The 19,870-nt window shown below is 37.6% G+C and overlaps 1 protein-coding gene across 1 annotated transcript in view; it reads right to left on the bottom strand.

Annotated features, from left to right (window-relative positions):
• Positions 1-19,870, bottom strand: part of LOC126365881 (dynein axonemal heavy chain 6) — a 1,020,408-nt gene that overhangs the window by 911,500 nt on the left and 89,038 nt on the right. Inside the window, exons 4-5 of the mRNA XM_050008578.1 lie at positions 14,390-14,498; positions 9,897-10,092 (exon numbers count right to left, since the gene is read on the bottom strand). Of these exons, the coding sequence (XP_049864535.1) occupies positions 9,897-10,092; positions 14,390-14,498 (305 nt within the window). The remainder of the gene's footprint in view (positions 1-9,896; positions 10,093-14,389; positions 14,499-19,870) is intronic.

Here is a 19,870-nt window from a genome sequence, read left to right on the forward strand (position 1 = left end):
TCATTACAACTCAAAAGTGCTCTGTTACGATTCTACAATATTTCCAAACCAAGGTAATACTAGACAGTGGCGTCCCCTCTCCCCTCTTCCTTTAGCGTTTGAGGTAGGAGGCTAAAAATTAAATCGACTTTTCAAAAAATGTTCATTTTGCAGCGCATATCTTTCTGCATAGTCTGATACATAAAACATGTGTCTTCAAGGAAATGTAAGACATGTTATTTGGTATTTAGTGTGGCAAAGTGCAGTGTCACGCCACTTCACACACCATTCTTCTTTCGCATGTCACTGTATTTCACTCTGTCGAATTCAAACGTGTATATTTTGTAATGAATGCCATCTAACTATATTCAGGATAGTGGAAATAAAAATGTCCTGTGGTGCCTAACATGCTCCGAGTCAGCCGGCCAGGAAAAGAAGAACTCTTCAGAACATTTGCACTCTTTATTGCCTATTAGTTAATAACTTGCTGTTTTTTGTTACATAAAATTAAATATAGGATACATAAAATCAGTAAAGACAAGAGACAAATAAGACACAGTACATCTACATCTACATCTACATCATACTCCGCAAGCCACCTGACGGTGTGTGGCAGAGGGTACCCTGAGTACCTCTATCGGTTCTCCCTTCTATTCCAGTCTCGTATTGTTCGTGGAAAGAAGGACTGTCGGTGTGCTTCTGTGTGGGCTCTAATCTCTCTGATTTTATCCTCATGGTCTCTTCGTGAGATATACGTAGGAGGGAGCAATATACTGCTTGACTCTTCGCTGAAGGTACGTTCTTGAAACTTCAACAAAAGCCCGTACCAAGCTACTGAGCGTCTCTCCTGCAGAGTCATCCACTGGAATTTATCTATCATCTACGTAACACTTTCGTGATTACTAAATGGTCCTGTAACGAAGCGTGCTGCTCTCTGTTGGATCTTCTCTATCTCTTCTATCAACCCTATCTGGTACGGTTCCCACACTGTTGAGCAGTATTCAAGCAGTGGGCAAACAAGCGTACTGTAACCTACTTCCTTTTTTTTCGGATTGCATTTTCTTAGGATTCTTCCAATGAACCTCAGCCTGGCATCTGCTTTACTGACGATCAACTTTATATGATCATTCCATTTTAAATCACTCCTAATGCATACTCCCAGATAATTTATGCAATTAACTGCTTCCAGTTGCTGACCTATTTTGTAGCTAAATAATAAGGGATCTTTCTTTCTATGTATTCGCAGCACATTACACTTGTCTACATTGAGACTCAATTGCCACTCCCTGCACCATGCGTCAATCCATTGCAGATCCTCCTGCATTTCAGTACAATTTTCCATTGTTACAGCCTCTCGATACACTACAGCATCATCCGCAAAAAGCCTCAGTGGACTTCCGATGTCATCCACCAGGTCATTTATGTATATTGTGAATAGCAACGGTCCTATGACACTCCCCTGCGGCACACCTGAAATCACTCTTACTTCGGAAGACTTCTCTCCATTGAGAATGACATGCTGTGCTCTGTTATCTAGGAACTCTTCAATCCAATCACACAATTGGTCTGATAGTCCATATGCTCTTACTTTGTTCATTAAAAGACTGTGGGGTTTAAATCATATCTCTCCAATCCTTAAGTCCTAGTGTTTTTTTTCTCTCTAATCATACTACAGCTTTACGTGGTATGCTTTCCTCTTGTTTGCATCTTACTGCTGCAATATTATTCTGCAGTACCAGCAAACAGTAATATCCTTTGTTAGAATATTGGTTCTTACCAGCCAAAATTACGACAATCTAACTGAAAACTACAACAACGAAAAAGTCCCGGAATTCTAAAAATTCCTGGGTTTTTCCCAGTTTTTTCCCAGATGAAAAAATTCCCAGATCTCCTGGGTCGTATACACCCTCAGGTTGTTTTTTTTGTTGTTTGTATATTTGGAGTGTTTCAGGGATGTCTAGTTTTCTGCCTTTTGGTTGGATGTATAGGATGCTGATACTTGTATTGTTAACATGGTGTTTTGTTTCATGCAGGTGGGTGGCTATTGCTGATGTGTGGTATTTTTTGTTTTTTAGTGTTACCATGTGTTCTTTGAATCTACTCTCAAACGATCTGCCTGTCTGGCCCTTGTAGACGCAGTCACAGTCCAAACTATCAATTTTGTACACACCTGAGGGATGCAGTGAATTTCATGTGCTGACATTGTGGGGTAGGTTCTGTCCAATCTTGTTGTTTGTGGTAAAGGATACGCTTATGCCTTTTCATTTTAAGACATTGGCAGTCTCATATGAATTGTTACATAGAAAGGGGACTGTATGGAAGATGTTATTTTCTTTTTGTTTTTCGTGTTGTGATTGCTTTGGATAGCTCTAGACTTTACCATTAGAATAAAGAATAAGAGACATCAGTTTGAAATTTATCGGTAGCCTACCACAACACACACTACAATATACAACTCCCCTTGTCACTCCACAGCCCACAAAATGGCAGCATTCCGGTGCATGATCAGTAGATCTATCCAACTACCACTTTCCAAACACAAATGTGATCAAGAAATTGAAATAATAAAACAAACAGCTACTGCAAATGGCTATAAAAGCTCCATAGTAGGCACCCCATACATCAATAAAGGCAAAAACAAAAAGAAACTAACATCTTCCATACAATCCACTTTCTACGTAACATTTCATATCAGACTGCCAATGTCTTCAAATGAAAAAGCATAAGCATATCCTTTATCACAGACAACAAGATTGGGCAGAAGCTACCCCACAACATCAGCACACGAAACCATCATCACCGCTCAAGTGTATACAGAATTGAATGTTCGGACTGTGACTGTTTCTACATAACCCAGATAGGCAGAGTAGGTTCAAAGAACACACGACAGCACTAAAAAAAACCACACACACACACACACACACACACACACACACACACACACACACACACACACACACACACATCAGCAATAGCCACCCACCTGCATGAAACAAAACACCGTGTTAACAACACGAGTATGAGCATCCTATACATCCAACCAAAAGGTAGATAACTAGACATCCATGAAACACTCTAAATATACAAACACCAAAAAACAAAACCTGAATCCATATTAAATGACAATCTTTACAATAGTATCATGTCTGTTTTCAGCAACTGCCTACATCATTAAAATTGCGCGCGCGCGCACACACACACACACACACACACACACACACACACACACACACACACACACTCATTAATGTTTAGTTATGTTACCATGACAACTGCCAAGAGCAGCTGCAACACCTCACTCACACATATATCATCACACCAACAGCTTGTGCCCCCTGTCACCTTGAAACTATATGTACATCAACTACTGGCACAAACTGTACATCCATCTGCATATTTTAAAGCATTAACCAATATATTACCAAAACCTTTAGGCAGTTATTACATGTAACAGACATAATCTTAAGACCCCTTGCCATGTAAAGTTCGCTGTCATAAAAATCACTCTTTCCACCATCTTTTTCCCTCTCACTTTCTCTTTCCCTCCCTCTGCCTCCAGCCTTTCATATCTATGTATTAATCTCAATCAAAATTGTTATTTATGTATAATTTTATCTTGCGGGGACAAACGGCGTAGCTAAAAACGAAGCAAAAGATTTCATGCTGTTCCTTAAATGGAGGTTGCACGAATTCCGGAACACGAATGTGATCGTTTTTTCTATACCACATCGTCACGACCTACATAATTGGTCCTGTGTAAACAACGAAATAGAAAAAACTAATAAAGCTGTGCAAAATATATGCAGGGAATTCAAAAATACAACATACATTGATATAAGCACACTAGGGAAACGATTCCATACATCACATGGCTTGCACATCAACAGACTGGGAAAAACATTTGTTAGTCGCAAGATCTTGGATATAGTTCGAGCAAAATCAAACATGCAGCTTGGTATAAAGCATGCAATACCTTTAAAAGACAAAAGTGATACATCTTTAGAATTTAACATGCAACATGACGGAACAGTGGCGTATACCAAGAACACTGATGAAAATGCTTTTTTAGCGGAAGTAAATATTCCAGCAATTCCAATTTAATCAGAAACAATATGTGCAACTCGGATTTGCCACATGCAGATGAGTGCTCACTTGAGGATGAAAACAATGACAAAATATTAAGGTTACTGCAAGTCAATATTCGTTGTTTAAGAAATAAACTGTTAGAATTAGAACATTATTGTAACATTAAGGATGTAGATGTGATATGTGTCAGAACACTGGCTAACAGAAAATCAAGTTAGCAGTTTTGTTCCTGAAGGATATGTTTTAGCTGATATAATGCACAGGAAAAACAGAAAAAATGGGGGTGCTGGAATTTATATCAAGCATGGCCAAAAATTTTCAAAATTAGATATAACGCCGAATTGTTCAGAAGTAAATGCTGAGTTTAGCTGTATAAGACTGACTGAAGAAAACATAATAATTGTTAGCCTGTATAGGTCTCCAAATGGAGACATAAATGTTTTCTTTGAGCAATTTGAACTAGTAGTTATGAAACTTTATAAGTTTAAAACAAAGATTGTTATTTGTGGTGATTTTAATATTGAAATGGGAAATGCAAGACAACAAGACTCCAGAACATTTTTTAATATATTAAGATCTTTAAACTTGCACTGCACGAACAAGTGTCCTACTCGTAATGATGCATGCCTAGACAATATTATTGTTAATTTGCATAGAGAGGAATATGTGGTTAGCTTGGCTGATGGTGCTTTTGCAGATCATGATCCATTGCTTTTAACACTTTACCATTATAAACCATCTTATTCCAATGAATTTAATGTGGCATGGGTAAGAGGTCAGAGAGAGGAGCACATTATGTCATTTATTAACAAGTTAAAGGTCACAAACTGGGAACCTGTTTATGAGTGTCATCCAGGAAAAACAGGAGTTGAAAATGATTTTGAAGCTTTCTTTAAAAAATACAGAGACGTATGGTACTCCTGTTCCCCATTAATAAAAGTTAGGTCCTCAGTTAAACGTGAAAATACAAAAATAAACTGGTATACAAAAGAACTAGCAGAAATCAGAGAAAATATGCTCATACTGTATAGAACATATAAAAGCAAGGACAATCAAGGGTCTGAACAGAGGGATATTGTATACAATGCTTACCTTAGAAATAAAAAGTATTACAAAGCTAAGCTCAGAGAAGCCAAAAAAGCTGCTTGTGAAAGGTATATAGAAGGTGCTCCAAATAAGTGTAAGGCAGCATGGGAAGTTATCAGACAAGATAATTCTCACAGCCAAGTATGTCAAACTCTGCTAGATCCAGGAGAATTGAATGACTACTTTGTCACATCAGTCAGAGAACTCAGAGACAAAATTAAAGCCACAGACACATCGGCAAGGGATCTGCTTGGTCCCCAGCTGTCTGAGGGACCTTTGTTTCACTGGAACAATATCACGCCTGATCAAGTCTGTAAAACTGTTGCTAAACTATCGAATTCCAATTGTATGGACTGTTACTGGATGTCCAATTATGTTGTTAAAAGAACAGTCCATCTCATAAGTAAGCCACTAAGCTTTATTTTTAACAGATGTTTAGAGAATGGAGTTTTCCCAGATTTGCTAAAAATCTCTAAAATTATCCCCGTATTCAAAAAGGGTGATAAACAACTCCCCCAAAACTACTGAGCGAATCTATTGTGCCAATATTTTCAAAAATAATTGAATCACTCATGTACTTTCAATTACGCAGTTATTTTGAAAAGCATGATCTGCTTTGGAACAATCAATATGGATTTAGACCAGGTAAAAATACCACTGCAGCTGTTCTGGAAATTGTTGATCAGACTTTAACAGCCTTTGAAAATAAGAAGATGGTGTCACTTGTATTATGTGATCTAAGTAAAGCTTTTGATTGCATTCCTTTGAACATATTATTAACAAAACTGGAGTATTATGGTATACAAAAATCTTCATTAGCAATAATTTCTTCCTATTTGACCAACAGAAGACAGTTTGTCTCAATTAGAAATGAGCATTCCACCTTAGTAGAAATTGGTACAGGTGTGCCACAGGGCTCTGTCCTTGGCCCCTTCTTTTTCATTGTGGCTATCAATGACCTGCCCCATTCTGTATCACAGTCTGTAATCTGCTATGCAGATGATACAACCCTGCTTACTTCACACCATGACATCCCAACCCTTGATAAGATTACACAAGAAACTCTTGACTCTGCATTAAAATGGTTTGCAGCCAATAAACTTGTATGTAATCCAGACAAAACCCAAAAGCTTCTGTTAGGATTATCTAAAAATATAGAAAATAAAAGTGTCAATCTCTTAGGAATACCTATTGATGCCAAACTAACTTGGGAAGAGCATATAAGCCAAATCTGCAAAAAAATCTCAAGAGTGACCTACCTCATGTAGAAACTGAGAGATATGGTCAATAATAATTATCTCCGTGTAGCATATTTTGGACTCTTTCAGTCACATATATCATATGGCCTACTCATATGGGGACATTCTCCTCATATCAGTAACATCTTAAAAGTCCAAAAAAAAATTGTTCGTATAATGTGTAATGCTGGTCCAGTAGAACACTGTTGCCCTCTTTTTACCAGGCTTAGGTTACTAACAGTGGTGAATCTGTATTCTATGAGGCTGCACTCTTTGTCAGGAATAACATTAAAGAATGTATCATCAGGGAAACAATTCACAAGCACGATACTAGAAGTAAGGCAAATATTGACATTCCAAGGCACAGGCTAGCAATAACAGGAAACTCCCATAAAGTAAATGCCCTCAAAATTTTTAACAAATTTCCTCTTGCTGCTCGATCCTTGCCTTTTAAAATGTTCAAAACAAAATTATATGACTGGCTAGCAAAAAACCCATGTTATCATATAAAAGAGTTCTATGATATTGACAATATTGATATTAATAATTAAGATTGTAGTGGTATATAAGATATTTAATTTTTACATGTAATGTGATCAATATTTGTACCTTACTATCATTGTAAAAGCCTATTCTACTGTATGTGGTCAATGGCAATAAAGAATCTGAATCTGACTGTACCCAATAAGATTATTGTACTTAAAATTTTGTAACATTTCACCTGATTGAATAACAAATGTGAAGTTCAAGCTATTTTAACATTTCACGTGATTGTATAAACAAGTATGAAGTTTAAGCTATTTTAACTTGTCAGAATTGGATCTATATAACATCTGAAGTATTTATTCCAATACATGTATTTGACACCTCAAAACAAACACCTCCAAATCCTTAAAAAAAAGTAATAATGTTGTTACAATGTATATTCTTTGTACTTTTGTACTTTTGTTTTCTCTTCTGCTATATGATCCTTGCACCCAATAGTTTCCAGACGTCATATTTACAAAGTATGACAGTATACATGTTATGTGATACAAGAGTGAAAGGAACCTGTGTCCACTGGAGGTACTGTATTTTATTTATTTTATGTTTACTGTTAGATATATGTTTAATTTTTTGTCAAAATAAACCCAAAACCATGTTCTGAAATAGTGTTTTGTTTTCTCCACTAAAGAGTGCCACAAGTTCCTCCAAAAAATCGTAACACAACACACACACAAATGTCATACTAACAAATGTAAATCCACATGATGATGGAGGTTTAAACCTTTGAAATGCGCCATGGAGATTAATAAACAGTGACTGTTAATAGTAAACTTGCTGTTTCATTTAATACAGCTGTCATCGTGTGTTTTGCAGTTCATGATGTTGGTACTGGAAATGTTACAGAAAATTTGTGGGATGAATCCATGACAAGAGGAGGCTCAGGTGAAATAGTTTCCTGTCTGCTTAACTTTCTGATGAACAATTACAATATGCTTGAAGAAGGTGTGTGACACATACTGATTGTATGGTCTGACCATGTGTTGGGTAGAACAGTAACTGGAGCGTTTTAGCACTTGATTTCTGTCTGGTCAGCTGCTGCTAATTTACAGAAATATATCAAAAGTTTTTATGTCCAGGTCATAGTGGAAGGGATTTTGCAATGACTGAGAAACAAAGAAGGTGTAAGAAGTTATCGTTCCTTCAATATGGGAGCCTGTCATTGTTAAGGCATTTGTCAATCCTTCGAAACTGATCGTTCAGGAGATAACGACGAAAGACTTCAAGGGCATAGGATCCATTGACTTGATTTTCAAAAAGCTTTGAAAATTACTAATGCACTCTAGTTGAAGCTGTGTAGTTACAGTCTTTGAGGTGTCAGCATGTGTCATGCTCACAATGTGCTCGCCCAAGGGAAAGGCACTGTATTGTAAAACATGGTTGTGAACCTCAAGTGAAAAGTTTTTTGATGCCTTCTGCTTTTCAGTTGCTCAGTGACAGGGTACTGAAACTCCATAAGGAGGAGAAAAAGGATCTATGGAGATGATGAATTATATGGTGCCAAAATACATGCATTTTTAGGAAAACCTGCACGATGACAACTGAATTTACTAAAAATTATATCAGTATCTAAGTTCATGGATTGAAAAGTTCTACTGATTACATGACAAGTAGCAATGTTCATCATAAAGCTCCATAACAAGTAGTAATGTATTGTAAACATGACTCTGTATTTACAATTCTAGGTCAACTAGTTTCTTTGAGAAATACCAAAGCAACCAAATAAATGTGAAGCTAATGGTAGGAGAGAAACAGCAGCTACTTAATATAACTGCAGATGCAACAACTTTTTTCAAAGTACCAGATTTATCTTTAAGTTAAATGTAGCTGGAAAAAACATGAATAGCATTAAGCAGTATAGTGACATTTTATTATTACTGTGTACAGATCAAATTGCTACATTTTTCTTATCTTTGTTAATGAATATCTTGAATCATTCCACCACTCTTAAGGTTATCCTTCTTTTATGGGATGTATGGAAAATCATGAATGAATGAGTGTTCATCCTTGGAGTAAAATGAATAATTCAGTGGAATGCAATGAGAATTCTGTAACACACAAACTGAAGGTCCAGCTAATAGAAAGATAATGTACATACTAATCACACACTCAACATTTCCAAGAGACTTGAAGAGTTTGAATTTTTTGGTGCAGGAAAGGAATGTCATTAACACTCAGCATCGAACATTTGAGTGAGCTAGTTTTCATTTTCTCACTATCTCTCAGTCCTGACACTTTACAATAGGCTGTTACAACTCTACCAACTGGATACGAGCACTGGCCACATTGCCACACCTCTTCACACACCATTCCTTTATCACACAACACTGAATTTTGCTCCACTGAATTCAAACATGTATGTTTTGTTAAGAAAGCTATCAAATCAATACTTAGAATAATGAAAATTAAAATGTCCTATGGTGCCTCTCCTGGAGAGCCCATTGATTCACTTACGAGCAGGCACAACTAGTATGTGCCCCATAGCGGGTAGTTCTATTGCAAAACCACTTGGCCACTTCTGCCTGCAGGTGCAAAGGCCAGGACAGTAAAGTCATGTATGCTATAGACTGGCTGCCTGACTGTCCACATGTCAGCTGTTTGCCCACGCTGCTGACTATTGCCTGCAAGCACTCAGTTGCCTGCAGGAAGGCACTCGACCTGGACAAACCTAGTCCAGAGAAATATCATACTTCCAGGCACAAGTCATTTATAACAACTTATAATAGACTCTCTCGGATGGAAGTACTATGCCCTCTAACTTAATTTTACCCTGTACTATGAGTATGGATGTGACATCTTGGCAACATTATAAGCTATTTGCTGTTACGTGCTACTAGAAAATGCTTCACGAGCTAGGCCTACTAAACAAATTAGCTTTACTGGTAGATCAAGTCTGTCCTATCAACATATAATCATATAAAACTCAGTATCATCTCAAAGACCATTTTAAAAAGATTTTCTCACCTTAAGCAGTAAGGGGTGAAAAATTTTGATGACCTTGGTACAGCATATGTCATGTACAGAAAACCAATCTTCTTATTGCGTCGCACCAATTCAATTAAGGACCTCTGATCAGCTACTTCTAGCATGCTTGTTGGTTTCATAATATCAGTAACCTCCTTCTTCTCTTTTCTTTGTGCTGTATGTACAGGTAGCTTATCTGAATAAAAATAACAATAACAATAATAAGAATCATAGTAATAAAAATGCAAAAAAATAAGTTAAAACTAGGTTCTCAAAGATTTTGTAGGATTGATATGTCATTACTGTGCACTGCATTATTAACATATAAATTCTTTTTGTTCCAGAACTTAAGGCTTGAATGTGGCTCCACCAAATATATAAACAGATTTCACATTTTCAGTTACATTTCACATGGACATTAAATTCACATCAAGTATCAACCTAAATAATGTATATTACGCAACACATATTTTGAACAAGAAACACAGCTCATTATGTCATTAATGGCATAAGGTAATGGGATGTCTGATGGCTTGAAGTGAGGAACCATCTCATCAGCCATCATAATAATGTGTAAAACCCATCTAAAGATGAAAGGGGAAAACAGAAAACAGATTCTGAGGAATAACAGGAGAAATCAGTATGTTCTTTCCAGAAATACACTGTACTGTATGCCAGGATGATCAAAAAATGATTTGATGTGAGGACATGTAACACACTACATAGAGACAGATTAAAGTTTGAAACAGATTCTTTTAAAGTATAAATAACCTAAGAATAAAACCACCCGTTTGAGGAAGAGTAGATGGTTTGGAAGATTCTTAAACAGAAGAAGCAAATGTGCTGACTGTGGGAGAGAAATAAGAGGAGGATAAAATAAACCGGAGAAACTGGATTAAAATAAGAAACAACAAATTATCTATACAAAAGCTGATATGAGAGCTGGTGTGTGTGTGTGTGTGTGTGTGTGTGTGTGTGTGTGTGTGTGTGTGTGTCAGGAGAGAGAGAGAATTCCCAATCCCTGAATAATGACATTTACAGCAGTGTGTTAATGAATAGATAAAAGAAAGGAAAATTATCATTAATGTTAACACTGCATACTCATCAGTAGGGCCTGGATTTTTGTGTAATTACGTATTTTTTTTCCTTCACACCTATGCATGTGAAATTTGAAAATCCTCATGAATTATGTTGCTGGTGTTCACATATTACATTTCATCATTACATATTCTTACATGCATCATTATAATTACATATTTTACATATCTCAGCTTCGTGCTACATATTATCGCATTTCACCCTCTTCCCCTCAAGGCAGCAACTACCCTTTGGATATTCTGTCAGCATTTAACCTATTTCACCTGTCACATCCATGCATTGCAACATATCACTAAAGTAGTGCATGGTGGCAGTTACACAGAAGTAAGTAAAATAAACTCATACAACAAGAAAGTATTTCTCAAAGCCCTGTGCCATGTATCGCTCTATAGAGAACCACTTCTGAAACTAACATGGTCACTTGAACCTGTACTAATGAGGTGGGATACAGGGACTGAAGCCACAGGTTTTTATAATGAACATTTTAAAGCCATGAAATATGCAGCTCATTCATTTCTGAGAGAATCTTCAGTCTGAGTATGAAAGGCACAAAAAGGCTTTCACAGAAACTAAAACTGAAAATGCAATGATTTTCTTTCCAGAAGGATTAAAAAATTAAAATCAACAGGCTTCCTTTGCAGTAACCACTAGAAATTGTTGAGAATGTCAAATGTGAGCTGACTGAGATTAGAGGTGATACTGGACACAGGGTAGGGAATATGCTTGACACTGTTTTGGCAAGAAATCCAGACTATTTGACTTTTTTACTTTACTGGTGTTCAAAATTAAAGTGATAAACAGAAACTTTGCAAGGTTGCATTTATTTTGCCACAGAACAGTGTAAAAAGGTGATAAAAGTAGAAACACTGCAAAGAACACAGAATATAAACAACTGCAACATGCATTCTTCCTGCAGAGCTGCTTGAAAGACTTGGAGAGTGGTTAGTGAATGCTGACATGATGCAACCTGTCTCCCTAATGCATCCGAGACATTCGGTATAGGGTTCAAATCGGGAGAGCAATCAAGCCATATCATGCATGCAGTATCTACCATTTCCAAGAAAATATTAACCACTCATACTCTATGAGGTTGAGCATTATCGTCCATCAATACAAAGTCTGGGCACACACCACCTCACAACAACTGCACGTGAGGTACAAAGATCTTGTTGTAATACCTGACAGCATTTAAATTTTGCCAATTCACCCATACAATTCCATGAAGTGGTCAACATAATCTCTACCTACACCATTAAGGATTCTCCTCAATATTGGTCTCTCTCCACAATTCTCGGATTCCAAAATTGTGTTCCACATTCCCTCCGGATGTGAATGTGTTGAGAATCACTGTCCAGACCAAATAGGGACTCATCTGTGAAAAGAATATTGGCCCACAGTTCAACCATCCAGGTGGCATGTTGATGACTCCACTCTAGACGTTCCCTTCTGTGACGACACACCAGAGATACACATACAGATCTCTGACAATAAAGGCTACTCTGCCAAAGCCTTCTGTACACCATTTGTCTCGATACAACATGTCCAGTGGATGCTGCGAGGTCCGATGTCAGTTGTCATGCAGTACTAAGGCAGTACTGTCATGCCCTTACGGTCAAATAATGTTTCTCTCCTTTGGATATCACATGTGGTCGGCCATGCCCTGGTCTCCGGGATACTGTTTGAGTCTCTATAAATTGTAACCACATCTGAGGAACAACAGAATGATTCACATTGAGCCTTCAGGACACATCAGTTTGCAACTGTCCTGTTTCCATTATTCTTACAGCCTTCCAAAACAGAGAGACTGGTAGGTGTCTTCTTTGTGCCATATTGTGCTGTCTGTGACTGTATACACAGTGATTGTGGATGTGGGACTACACAGAAAACACTACCCCATTTGATAGGTGCTCTGATGTCATCATTGATGTGGTTGTCCATTGACTGGAATGCCATCTTCCATGAAGAACATGATTGTACAGACGTCTGTTGACTTTTGTTTGATTATACTGTGAATTAGAAACAACACTGGGAAATAGCAGTTTGTTGCTTTTATTTTGGACACCAGTGTATTTAGAATACCCTAAAAGTGAAAGAAGCAGATGCTCCAGCCACCGTATTTCCAGGAATATTTCATCACCTAAAATTCCAGCATACCTTTTTCACAAACTTTTCATTCAAAGATGTTTAAGTACATGTTAACATAATAAAGTAGGCTACAGTGCAATTCTGAAGATAATTTCAGTTGATATTATTGTTTTATGTTAAGTATTTAATAGAATATTTTTGTGATATTTACATATTTTCTTACACACTTTACCCTTTATCATTACACAAATATGTAAATATTTTTCTTGTTGATATTACAAAAAAACCATGCTCTACTAGTGACACTCAAAATTATAAAAGAGAGGTAGAAGAAGGACATAAAAAATAAAATTGATAGTAATAAAAGAAGTGTTTTCCTTTATTTCTTCAATTTTAATACTTCGCTTGTCACTTTGTTTAGTTCTAGCTCAACATTGCTTCAACATAATCTGTACTTTTTACTTAACAGATTTTAGTATGTTCCCTTTTTCCAACATTATTGTATTATATTGTATGTTAACCAGGGGCCTAGAAATGATGGAGAGGCTACGTCGCCGCTGCAGCCGCAGTGGTCCACAACCCCACGATGACTACCGCACTCCACTTCACCCCTTTGCCGCCCCATACCAAACCACCCTTTCAGCGTTATTGTGTGGTTCAGTCCCCAGTGGAACAACCCCCCACCCCCCACCCCCACCGTAGGGAATGTTTCACACCAGACGAGTGTAACCCCTATGTTTGTGTGGTAGAGTAATGGTGGTGTACACGTATGTGGAGAACTTGTTTGCGCAGGCAATTTGTGCCAGGGACCAGGTGCACCTTCCCAAGCCAGAAAGCCATGTGTTAGACCGCACAGCCTCAAACATTATTACTTCAATAAACAATGATGAAATATCTGTGTATATCAATGCATTCTTTACAAACATAACAAGCCCAAACTACAGCACTGCTAGTGAAAATTTGAAGAACATGGGAGAAGTATCTGTGTAGGACATGTGAATGATTATCTAAAATTATAGTGCAATAGCACATGGAAGAACTGAGCACCATACTTAAGCAATCATGTTCAGACTGTCTTGTGATATTTCCTCCATTCTTTTCTCATCTTCTGCAAAATTCCCCTTGTTGAGAAAACTAGCAATTTCATATTTTCTTCTTATTTCCATCTGATGTTGTAGTTTGATGAGTAGATTTTTACCTATCAGTATGAGCTGTATCACTAATTCTATGAAATGTTTCATATCATACAATGCTTATTACACAGGTCACTAAAATTTAACAAGTAAGACTTATATAAATATGATATTTACCATCAACTCTTGATATTGGAGGAAGACGAATGGGTGACGATGGTGCTAAACTTCTCCTGGACTGCAATGAACTTCGTCTCCTTTTTATCTGAGATGCTGTAAGATCGAGCTGCAAATATTTCATTGTTTAATGTAATATTGGCTTTATGGAAGTAGTACATATAAACATTAAGTAGCTCTATCTGTATATTATAATAATATGGCTGATGTACTGAACAAAGGAGTGGGTTAGACAGTTTTACTCTGATATCTGAAAATCATTCTGTATATGACATCACAGAGAACATTCCTAAAATAACATCACTGCTTTTTAATGATAACTGAGTTAATATTTAAATGAAAATTGTAGATGACTGGTAATTAACATGAATCATTTACAGACATACTGTGCCTGTCTGCGACACAGCAGCTCCTCTATACAATGAATAGGAATGTATCCTTTTCATATTGCTGCTGATATATACAATATATAATGTGACTCACTAGATAGCCAGTATGCTGCTCCCAGGATTCTGGGAGCTGCTCTGGCCTCAGATTGAATCTGCTCAATGGCTTAACGACAAGGTCTGGTGTGCAATTCTGCCTGGATGTGGTTTTTGGCCACTTTCCCACATCCAAGTAGGCAAATACCATACTGACACACACATCTGACCTTGGTTACGCTAACATTTTGAAACTGTTCTCACTTTTCCATATGCATCTGTATGGGGTACACAAATTCAGTCTTGGGGGTAGGGGGATAGGGTAGTGGCAGAAAGGCCATCCAGCGACCCTCTATCACTAACACTGGCAAATTCAGAATAGCATACCAACACAATGAAGATAGGGGTAAGCCCAACAAGAAGAAGAAGAAGAAGAAGAAAGTAAAACATATAATGTAAGCTGAAACATACTACTTCTAAACATATTATAAGTAGCTCCTTGCAGAAGCAATCTAAAGAGGTATTTTGGCTCTTTCTTTAATGGGATTATTGAGTTTAACATAAAGAGTTCTTAGAAGCTAATTTATTATTAAATTCCAATCTCTTTTTTATATCTGCTATTCTCTTAGGTTTGACATTAAATTAAAATTTGTGCCACTTATTTTTTGAACCATTTTCTTAATGACAGGCAAGTTGCAGTTTAATGTAGCCCTTTATGATGCTAACATCCTTTGGAAATGTCTCTGTCACAAGTTAATAAGGTGTTATGTGTCACATGTGCACTGATGGGGTGGTATGGAATACTAATGGTGTAATATTCATTTTTACTTACAGAATCTATTTGTTGTCATAAATGGAAAAATGTTTTAGCATTTACTGAAAAGTGTTATTCCTTAATATTTTCTGAAATACTCTTGTTTTTATATAACCTCTAAAGAAGTTCATTTAAGCTAAGAAGAAAATCTGCATCCTAAAAAAATATACCAATCATAACTAAAACTGTGTTGATTAGACTTTATAATTTACAACAGGTTACGGGCCGGTACACGCAACCCGTTGTGTTGCCTCTGGATCCTACTACTAAACAGAAGGCAGCATATGCAGAATGGCAAAATAATGACGTGAAAGCAGCAAGTGTAACAGCAAGTGCGCTAAGCAAACTAGTTGCTGAACTTGTGTTGAAGCGTGAAAATGCTAAAGAAATATACTATGGGCCAGATTTAAACATAGCAGCATGCAACATTTGAACATGTTCTTGAAAACTTTTTTCAGGTCAAAAGTGATGAAACATAAGTTATTTGTAGATCTAAATGATGCATTAACAAAACATGAAGAGAACACAGGGCCTGAAAGAATATGAAATGGTCAAATTTTATCTACATTAGGAAAGGAAAATTATAAATTTTAAAGATCTCTGGGAGACAATGCAGCAGAAAATCAGAGTCTAAACTTACTTATTGAAAACCTTTGTGGCACTGAACTATGTGAACAAAATGCAATGGATGTAACTGCATTTGTTGTTTCTAACACACAGGAAAAGGAAGATGTCGAAAGAGCAACCAAAACAAAAATTTCCATGCAATAAATGTAAACAACTAAGTCACTGGGTAGCAGAGAGCAGCTCCTGACTGCAATAGCACCTTTCACTTTGAGCTGCTGTGCTCTAGGTAATGGAAGATATGCTGATAGGTCACACCCAGGGCCCTAGGATTTACTTTACACCTTTCAGTGGACACTCCGATGCCTCAAAGTGCACCAAAATGCCTGATCAGCCAGAGCAGCCTCATGTAACAGCTATGATATACCATTTGACAGCAAGTGTTATGATTCAGGAAAAAGCCAGTGGCCACTTTATCATGACAGGGCATGTGCAAAATGAGCAGTATGTGTTGAATATGTGTGTTGTTAGGCCAAAAAAAGGTAATCAAGTGAACTCAGTGACATCTTCTAAAGCATTATATATGTTCCACAAAAGATTCGGTCACCAGAATAAACAATGTGTCAAGAACATCTTAAAGAAACTTAACATCAGTGTAGAAGGTTGTAAGGAGAAACTTTGTAATGGTTGTGCATTAGAAAATTTACACAGACTACCATTCAGATAATGTGCAAATCACTTCACCAACGCAGATTCACTGGACCAATGACTACAGAGTCATTTGGAGGTGCTCAATACTATGTATGTTTTAAGGATAATTTCAGTAAATTTTGTCAAATTTTCTTTTTGAAGTACAAAAATGAAGAGTACAATACGCTTAAACAACTTTTAAATGAAACTCAAACCAAAGGTCATGTTCTCAACCAGTTTAGATGTGATCAAGGTAAAAAATTTAATAACAACAGAGTTAAGGAATTGCTCCAGATAAAGGACCAGAATTACTGCTTCCTCCATCGTACATTCCTGAACACAATAGTTGGGCCAAAAGCGAAAACAGAATAATTTCTAGAGCTGCATGTTCAATGCTGAATGTAAGCAAACTACCAAGAGGACTGTGGGCAGAAGCTTGCACTACAGCAGTCTATGTTTTAAATCATAGTGGAAGTCTTTGTTCCAAAGAAATTTCCTTATGACCTGTGGTACAATCGACCAGTAGGAAAACTTGATCACCACACGGTATTTGGTACTCGTTCCTATGTTCATGTCAACAAACATTTTCATTCAAAGTTTGATAGTAAGGCTGTTGTCGGTCAACTTGTTGACAAAGACAAATGACAAAGACAGATTTAGAGTCTGGATTACCTCCAAGAAGAAAGTCGTCTTCAGTCATGAGGTAAAAATAGAAATAGTTGGTAGTTTACATAGTGATCATATCAAATTTGCCTTTCCTTGGCATTCTGCTTCTGGAGGAAGTCAAAGCGAAGAAAAATCTTCTGCAATTAATTCTGGAGGAAGTCAAGTGTCAGGTGACAATGATAGAGAATCAACTGAATTCCTGAAAACTGAAACACATGACTTTTCTGATGAAGATAAATTGGAGTGCAGAAGGCAATGAAGAAAACCAGCCTGGACAGAAACTGGAGAGTTCTTATGCTAACAAAAGTTAGTGTTGGCAAACATAAGGATCCAAACTGTTTTACTGACATATTGCAGTCAAATGAAAAGGAAAAGCTATTAATGAAACAATAGAAGCACTAACGAAAAACAATATGTAGGTGTTAGTTGAATGCCCCATGAATGTCAACGTATTGCTGTAATGATTCGAGAATTTCTGCATAAATTCTAGAACCACTCAGCCTTCCAAACAGCCTTCTCAAACACACGATATTTTAGATGTGAGTGGGGAAAAGGAACCCTATTTACTGTGCATCACCTGTCTGTGTGTGCAGGTCTGAAGTTTGTTGTGAGAAGATTGCAGACACAGCAGTCAAAAGGCACCGACAAGTACTTGCCGGTCGATCCATGGAAGTCATAGTGAAAGCACAAGGAAGAACCAAGGAACTTTTGTGCTGTTTTGTAATGGTGAGTTGAGCGCAGTTGAGGAAGACTTTTAAGTAACTCTTAACACAGACTTGCTAGAGGCAAGACATGTTTATGATTTCTGTGGCTATTAAACCAACTCTGTTGTAAATGTATCTTAATTGTGTCTAATGTGAGACGACACGGGTGACTTATAAGAAGTCAAATATTTATGTGAGAAATGATAATTTTGTTCTTTGTGGAAGTTGAAATATACTGAGAGTGAACTAAAAATATTCCTCGAGTACCTACTTATTTCATGAGTAAAGAGGACAGCATACTTCCCGGGACTGGGTCAGACTCTGAATGTGGCTCTACAGCAGGGATATGACTTCCTCAAATTCTGCCCTGAAATGAGATCCATCCTTCATGAAATCGTCCCCACTCCACCAAGGGTGTCTTTCTGCCATTGACCTAACCTTAACCTCTTGGTTCATCCCTATCAAATCCCCAAACCACCTTCACCACCTTCCCTACCTTCTGGCTCCTACCCTTGTAACGGCCCCCGGTGTAAGACCTGTTCCATGCACCCTCCCACCACTACCTACCCCAGTCCTGTAACCCAGAAGGTGTACACGATCAAAGGCAGAGCCACATGTGAAAGCACCCAAATAATTTACCAACTGACATGCCTCCACTGTGAAGCCTTTTATGTGGGAATGACCAGCAACAAACTGTCCATTCGCATGAATGGACACAGGCAGATTGTTTGTTGGTAATGAGGAACACCCTGTGGCTAAACCTGCCTTGGTGCACGGCCAGCACATCTTGGCACAGTGTTACGCCATCCGGGTTGTCTGGTTACTTCCCACTGACACCAACCTATCAGAACTCCAGAGATGGGAACTTGCCCTTCAATATATTCTCTCTTCCTGTTACCCACCAGGCCTCATCCTCCGGTAATTTCAAGTTGCTGCTACTCGAACCTCACCTGTCATTCAACAACATCTTTGCCTCTGTACTTCCGTCTTGACTGACATCTCCACCTAACCTCTTTGCATTCACATATGCCTGCCTGTGTCTGTATATGTGCAGATGGATATGTGTGTGTGTGTGCGCGCGAGTGTATACCTGTCCTTTTCCCCCCCTAAGGTAAATCTTTCCACTCCCGGGATTGGAATAACTCCTTACCCTCTCCCTGAAAACCCACATCCTTTCGTCTTTCCTCCTTCCCTCTTTCCTGATGAAGCAACCTTGGGTTATATATACACATAAGCCAGGGAGGAATTAATTGTGATAATCATTTTAATCAGTTTAATAAATACTCTGATGAATTGTAGGATAGTAGGACTTGAATTATAGGTAGACATAGAATCTAGTAAGAGTGTAGAAGTTGAGAAGTAGAGGAGTACTCTAGGAATTAAATGAAGTATTAAGAAGTATATTCAACGTGTAGAGTAGATTTGAAGCTTCACCAGAAAATACTTAATTATAGTATACATAGAAATATATACTGAGGTAATGAACCATGAGGCCTACTCAGAAAGGATAAGGGGGGCGTACCTGGCATTTGCTAAGTATATAGGGAGGGCGTACCTATATGGAGATAGGACGACCTGTGGCCTAAAAAATAGGAATGTTTTACAAAGGGGTGTACCTACC

The sequence above is a fragment of the Schistocerca gregaria genome, chromosome 4 (genome assembly GCF_023897955.1).
Source record: "Schistocerca gregaria isolate iqSchGreg1 chromosome 4, iqSchGreg1.2, whole genome shotgun sequence".
Lineage (NCBI taxonomy): Eukaryota > Metazoa > Arthropoda > Insecta > Orthoptera > Acrididae > Schistocerca > Schistocerca gregaria.